Genomic DNA, 7,058 nt, shown 5'->3' on the forward strand with positions numbered 1-7,058 from the left:
TGTTGGATGACGCAAAAAGTATTTAAATACAAAGGACATTAAATGATATACTTTTTATATCAAAATATACAGACATTTGTACACAAAGGATGGTAAAATAAGATTGTCAAACCTGTCAGAATACATAAGAAGATGGTTGTTTGTTGTTTTTAAGGTAAGTTTGATAAGTTTTTCCTGCATTTGTTAATCATGTATTCTTGACACTATATTGGTATGCAATAAATAAGCGAAGCTGGCAGACAGGGAATTCAGCTAATAAAAAAAATGGATAATAACGTATATCAAATGCCCTCCTCTAATAGAGGGAATGCTTATGGATAATTACAAGTAACATAAACACCCAATCATTGCTGTTAATATCTTACGGTTTACCGTCTAGATCTTACAATCTAAATCAAAATAGTCCTAAACAACCAAATCTCATCTTGGATCAGTTTAGGGTCACAAGATTTAGATCCATAAGATGAATTATACATTTCTTTGGATTGAATGATCTAATGATTATGTTATTTACATATTAAATCTTGTGTATGTCCATTTTTTGCAATTTCTGACCATGTGGTTCTTAAATTACTTGTTACTAAGAGGGGCAGATCTTTTTTTGGGGTTCTTTTTGTGGGGGGGGGGGGGAGAAGGGGGCTAATCCCTTCCTATATGAGACTTACTAGTAAGTTGGGCCCCCATCTGTGCCTGGCTTGCTTCACATTCGGCGCCTCTGATTCAAGCACTCTTGCCCTTTGTTCATGGACTTACTTTCCCGAATTATAAGGATGCCATACAAACAATCTCACCATGTACTTCCCAAATTACAAGAATCCCACTCCATGTGACTAATTTTTAGTAATTAAGAAGCCAAGAACTCTAATCTCTCTCAGATGATGTTCAATATCACTATTTTTGTTTCTACAACAACTTGTAAACTACAAATAAAGCCCCCAGCTTTTGAAAAATAAGTTTATTTCCAATTCTCTCTTCAAACTTTAAAGTAACAATTAAAGATTAAAAACCTTATGTTGTTAAGAAGGGTCTTATGGCTTATCAGCTATTATGATATATTTTCATTTCTTTCTGTGCTGGACTTCCACATGGATAAAGCAAGTCTTCTCCATATCTCTTTTTCTCTTCACAGCCACATCAAGGTTCAAATCTATTCTCAAAAGTTCTGTTAACTTTCATATGCTTTTTTTTTTTTAAAAAAAAAAATTGGTAAGATGGTTCATGTGTCAACATTTACATCTTCTCTATACTCATTTGATTTGTTGACACCTCTTTGCTTTAATAGTTATCCATGATGATTGATGGCCTTGTAGAAAATTAAATTTTTTTTGTTACATGGTAACTATTTTTAAATATCAGCCAGTTTTATTTGTAGCAGTGACTATAATGACTTTCAAGGTCTCTTCATGGTACATATGATGGACTTCTACATAATGACTTACCTTGTAGCCGTTCTGTTGACGAGAATTACATAATGAGAATAACATGGGTTTAACCTTTTTCATAACATTTAATTGCATATAGACTAAAAAAATAATACAGACATCTACACATATAAGTATGTAGATATATTAATTTGTAAGAACTGATCTGTGCTCATTATTTTATTCTTACAATTATGATAGCTAATGACGAAATTTAATAGCCACCCAAGAAAATTTCTGTCAGAGAATGCATTGGAATCACCACTAGTAATATTATTATAACAGAAGTACACAAACTTATAACAGGCCCACCATGGTAAAATCCTAGCTCTGCCCTTGATTGGTAATAATTCTCAAAGTAGCAGAATATGGAAGTATTGGAGTCCATAGAGTTGAAAATAAGATGCAACTCTTTGTATTTTTACAGTGATATGGTAAAGTCTTATCCTTCATTCTAAAGCATTCTATAGATAGCATGTAAACATCTTGAATAATAGAAAAGAATGTTTGTTTCGTTAGAAATAGTAATATAGGCCAAAATCGATGCAAACTACAATTGTTGTATGTATGCTTTTATTATCCATTCATCTGCTTCATAGCTAACTCATATTTCAATTTCACATTTCCTTTATATTTAGGAATTTCTGGAAGAAGTTAGATAAAAAAAAACTTATGATGTATGATCCAAATCATGATCTAATGTGATCTAGCCCCCTCAATAATTTACGTCTCAATCCCAATAAATCATTATTAAATTGAACACCTGCCAGATGTAATTGTTATAATAATGCAAAAAAAACAGTGGCTAGAGGCCTCTTTAAAAATGATCTGCAATAGACATGCAGCATCTAGGAAAAAACATCTGGCAACATTGAAGACATAGGGAATCATTGAGTAGGGGTAATGCTAAAATCACATTAACATGTGCAAGGAACAATTCTGAGAGCTAGCAGAATGACAACTCCTCGAAAAGACCATGAGGAGATATGCAAAGATACTAGAGTTGGATACAGACATGGGCCTTAATTGGAGTAACGAATAGGAAGTCATGGAGATGACTTCTAAAATTTGGAATATGGCTATAAATTCAGCCAGTGTCATGGCAAATGGACAGCATGAAAAATTTATAGAAGTAAATATCAAAAAAAAAAAAAAAAGTTTGCCCGCTGGGTTATAAATTAAGGTAACAAGCATGATGGTACTTATAATTATGAGTCTAGTTATTCATTTAATTCTTGACTAGAGTTGTAAATGATCTATAACCCCAACCGATTATAATAACAGTGCAGAACAAAAATAGCACGAGAAGGTACAACTAACATATACAAATAATACCTATATATTCTCCAAGGCCGCCAATTCACAGCCCAGAGGATCCGAACACTCAGAGGACTTAGGATGGAGAAAAGAGCCCCGCAGACAGTGCACGCCAGAACAAGCTGATGATGCTCGTCCCCTTCCATGCCCCCTTCCCCCCGCCCGTTTTCAGATCAAACCATGGAAATAACAATAAAAGTCTGCAAGAAAGCAAGACAAACAGGAAAAGGATTCGATTTTTACAGAAATATCAAGCAAATTAAACCACCTAAAACCCTATAGTACCCACATCAACCACCCTAACTCTACTAGGCACCGATTTGCTCCAGACGCACAGAAATCCAGAGCTAGAAAGGACCAAAATCTGTTATTTATTCCATTCAGAGCTCCCAAGAACCAGCATTTCCTCGACAAAACTATGCCGAAGAATGGAAGAGACGAGATCAAGAAATTTGAAGAAATCGCCCTCCAGAAGCCCTAAGAGAGGAGAGACAGAGGAAAAAGAAGCTCGGATGGCAAAAGGGGCAGCAGAAATCTTGATCGATCCTCGAAACCCTAGAATGGGGCTCGGAGCTAGAGATGAGGGAGAGAAGGGAGGTGAGAAGGCCGTACCTTTTTTGCTCTTGGGGCGCGATTCCTCTCCTCGGAAACCCTAGAAATCGAGAAAGAAAAACGAGAGGAGTTTCTCGCGGTGAGAAAACCCTCGGAATTGAGAGAGAGAAAGAGAGGGGAGGGAGGGGGGTCAGTGGGAAGACAAGGTGACGTTTGTCAACTTCTATGCTTGAGGCAGTGATGGGAAAAAGAAACAAAAGAAGGTTGTCCGAACTTGGTAACTGCTTATTAGTTTAAGACCCCCGAAAATTCCATGTTATGGTGCTCCTCCCTTAGCTTTTAGCTTAATCTTCCCATACCTACCAACCTACCTGCTAGCATGATACATGCACGCATATACACGTAGTTAACTAGATTTGGTTGAAAATATAAATAGTTATTTTGTAAGAGCTTTTGTGAAAATATATATTACAATAATAAATAACTATATTAGTGAAATACAGATAATATCATGTAGATAAGTTGGTAAGAGCTCCTATGTCCATCAATGGGAGAGATTACAAGTTCAATATTGAGATATTGTGTTCCTAAGATATGATGATATGCTACGTAAAATATAACACATGGATTAGATGTAAATAGAAAGCATGAAAGTAATGTAGTAGCAACAAACTAATCATTTTGTACAAGTCCCATCTGGACAACCTCAAATACCTAATTTATAATTTAATGTGGATCGAGAAGTCAATATCTTGTCAAATTGCTTTTTGTCGGATATTGAATGATTGGTAATTAAGCTTTAGCCATGTAATCATGAATATAGAATGTGATTCCATGATTGTGATTTTTGCATGTGTCTCGAAATTTTTATTAGTTATTACTTGCATTTTAAGATATTTTGAGACATCAAAATAAAAGAAATAAAGAATCAAATGGCTACACATAGTCATTTAGTGGAAATTAACTAAACTCATGAAAAATGATGAATAAAAAATCTTTGCCAAGTATTTGACCCAAATAACAACGATCCTATCCCCTTGAGCCTCTGAATTTCAAGTGCGTTAACTGACTTTTTTTCATCTCAAACATAATCACCATTTTTGCTAAATCACACCCCTGTGGTCCTGAAAGAAAAGTATCTCGAGCTTTTTTTCTTATATTCACACTATCAACACCCCCTCTCGTCCATAACATCTTTGCTAAGGGCAGCACTAATCTGTAACTCTAAGAGGACGAGGACAATGCCAAAGACTCAGCTTTTCAAGGTCAAATGAGGCATTCTCATGATATTCTCATGACTAGACCAATAAACATAATGGGTTGGACCATGAGAAATTTCAACAAAGATATTGTTATAAATCCCTAGTCTCTATGAAGACGAAAAGGGTTTTTCTTAGGGCCAGGTGTGAGATATGGGTAGTGATTGAGAGGGAGGAGTTTTGAATTCTAAAGGTTCAAAAGAATGGTATCCTCGTGAATGCAAATACATGGAGAAGAGGTTGAGATGCCATTCTTTTTTTAATTGGGCGTGAGATCTTGATCCAGTGAAGAATGGTCATGTTCGAAAGATATAAGGTTGGAACTCTTCAATTCTAAGGCCTAAAGGTGATGAGATCATTCTTAATAAGTTTAAACTCATGTTTCTCTCTGTCCTATGGCCTTCATCTCAAAGACCATGCAATATCTCAATAAGAACTTGAGTTTCCATTACTCAAAAGACCTAAATCTCTCCCTCTTATGCTTGATTGCATATAGATTTCAATACTAGAAATGGAGGATTATAAATATCATGATATATAGCAAAATGCTCGGTATATCTTAGCTGAGACTTAGGTACTTGAATCTAAATCTGCCTCCTAAGCAAGAGTAAAGAGATGGGCCGAAAAATATGAGAGAGATAGATTGGATCGGATTATTTTTATTAAACATCATTATATGTTAATTAGACAAAGGATATTGGGCTAGCATGCTTAAGAGCATAATTTAAAAAAAAACCAATTCCATGCCAATATACTTTATCATGTTTGTGCAAGATTTTATCCATAATTAGATGATTCCAGGTTCTGTGAAAATAATTAAATTGGCAATACACTAAAAGAGTTCTAATCATCCAGTCACTTTTGATATGGAAGAAAATGATGATGTGATATTGCTTTAGAAAAATAAATAGCATGAAGATTGTATCTCATATCGAGAGAAAAGAAAATATATAATACTATCAATATCTTATAGCTCTCAAAAAGTTAAGAAAGCTCCGAGATTAAGAAGATAATGTAATTGAATGCCAACTTAAGCATAGCTAGCCATCGAATAGAGCTAAATTACTCATCAAGATAAATATAGGCAAGAGAGTAAACTATTATAAAATATCAATACTATAATATCCTTGCAAGAAAAAAAAGAAAGAAAAGAGAAAAATCACTGAAAGGCATCACTTTTCAATGGCATAGATTACATGCTATCTATAGCATGATTTATACTACTCATGCAAATGCTGCCAACTAGACATAAAATAGCTTTGATTGTTGACATATGTCTATCAAAATTTTAGAAAAATTAATACCTTCGACCGATATTTTGAGGATGTACGTCATTTATTGAAATCATCTTAGTTAAAAATGAGAGCTGAACATGGTGAGTAGCATCATCATGAAAAAGATAGTATTTAAACTTTACCCCAATTTTTATATCTATGACTAAAGAAGGTAACATGAAAAAGGTTCTAAAGACATATAGAAATTGGAGAGAATATTATTTAAACCATTGCTTTATAGAAGTTTGGTATAACCCATTTGAGATTCAAGCCAACCTGTGTATTTTTATTTTTATTATAAACGTTGTTCGTGGAGGATGATTTTTATGATACATAATAGATCAAAAATATATATTAAAGAAAGAAAACATCGCATTGTTAGGTTTTTTCAATGCATAAAAAGAAAGATAAAATGATGTTTGAACCATATTCACTATATTATATGACGATACCTAAATTTAAAATCACATGAACATTTGATGCTGAATTTTTCTAATGCCGCTTTTATTAAATTTAGCGATCTAGATACACACAAAGTTTGTTTAAGAAAAATAACTATAAAATAAAGATAGATTACAAATAGTTCATCTACATTAGATCTATGCTATATATAAAAATAATATTTTTAAATCAAAAATATTCTTTCCTGATTCTGTCTATCATCTTTTTTTACTAATTTTTGAGACTTTTAAGTTTAGAATCGGTGAAAGGATGGTTAAGATATGAGATAAGAGTACTTTTTTTGGAGGAAAACTTGTCAAAATCAGGTAAGTGTTAGATTTGGACTCAAACTATTGGCACCAAACATCTAATGGTTTTACCAACTATAGTGGTTGATACCCTCAAGTCTTCTCAATTTGCTTAATTTTGAAATTGGTAGGGATTTGATTGAGTAGAAGAGAATGCAATCGATAGTGTTGATATGAAAAGGTAGCAATATTTTGGTCAATAAATTTAATAGATGGCGACGAATTGATATTCTCCCTTCGCTTTTTAATTATAGTATAGATTAATGGTTATCATATAAAATCATCTAAATATTTCCATATCAAGTTTTTTGGAAAGATGTATCAATTAGTGAGCCACCAATTTAGCCAATCTTGGACATTGCATTCATCCCATTTTTCGACAACAAAGCTGATTTCCATGAAACATTAAATGCGAAATTCACTTGAAATTCTGATTCAAAACCACACAATATGTTCTCTTTCTTATTTTAGCTTATCTTGTTTAAT

General features: G+C 33.5%; 1 protein-coding gene across 2 annotated transcripts in view; it reads right to left on the reverse strand.

The window, feature by feature from the left end:
* The window catches only part of LOC105056325 (calpain-type cysteine protease ADL1), a 37,528-nt gene extending 34,003 nt beyond the window's left edge, over positions 1-3,525 (reverse strand). For both annotated transcript variants that reach the window (XM_019854501.3, XM_010938484.4), the window contains exons 1-2: positions 3,351-3,525; positions 2,757-2,938 (exon numbers count right to left, since the gene is read on the reverse strand). In XM_019854501.3, the coding sequence (XP_019710060.1) occupies positions 2,757-2,884 (128 nt within the window). In that variant the 5' untranslated portion in view covers positions 2,885-2,938; positions 3,351-3,525. The remainder of the gene's footprint in view (positions 1-2,756; positions 2,939-3,350) is intronic.
* Between the last annotated feature and the right edge of the window lie 3,533 nt (positions 3,526-7,058).

The sequence above is a fragment of the Elaeis guineensis genome, chromosome 13 (assembly GCF_000442705.2).
Source record: "Elaeis guineensis isolate ETL-2024a chromosome 13, EG11, whole genome shotgun sequence".
Lineage (NCBI taxonomy): Eukaryota > Viridiplantae > Streptophyta > Magnoliopsida > Arecales > Arecaceae > Elaeis > Elaeis guineensis.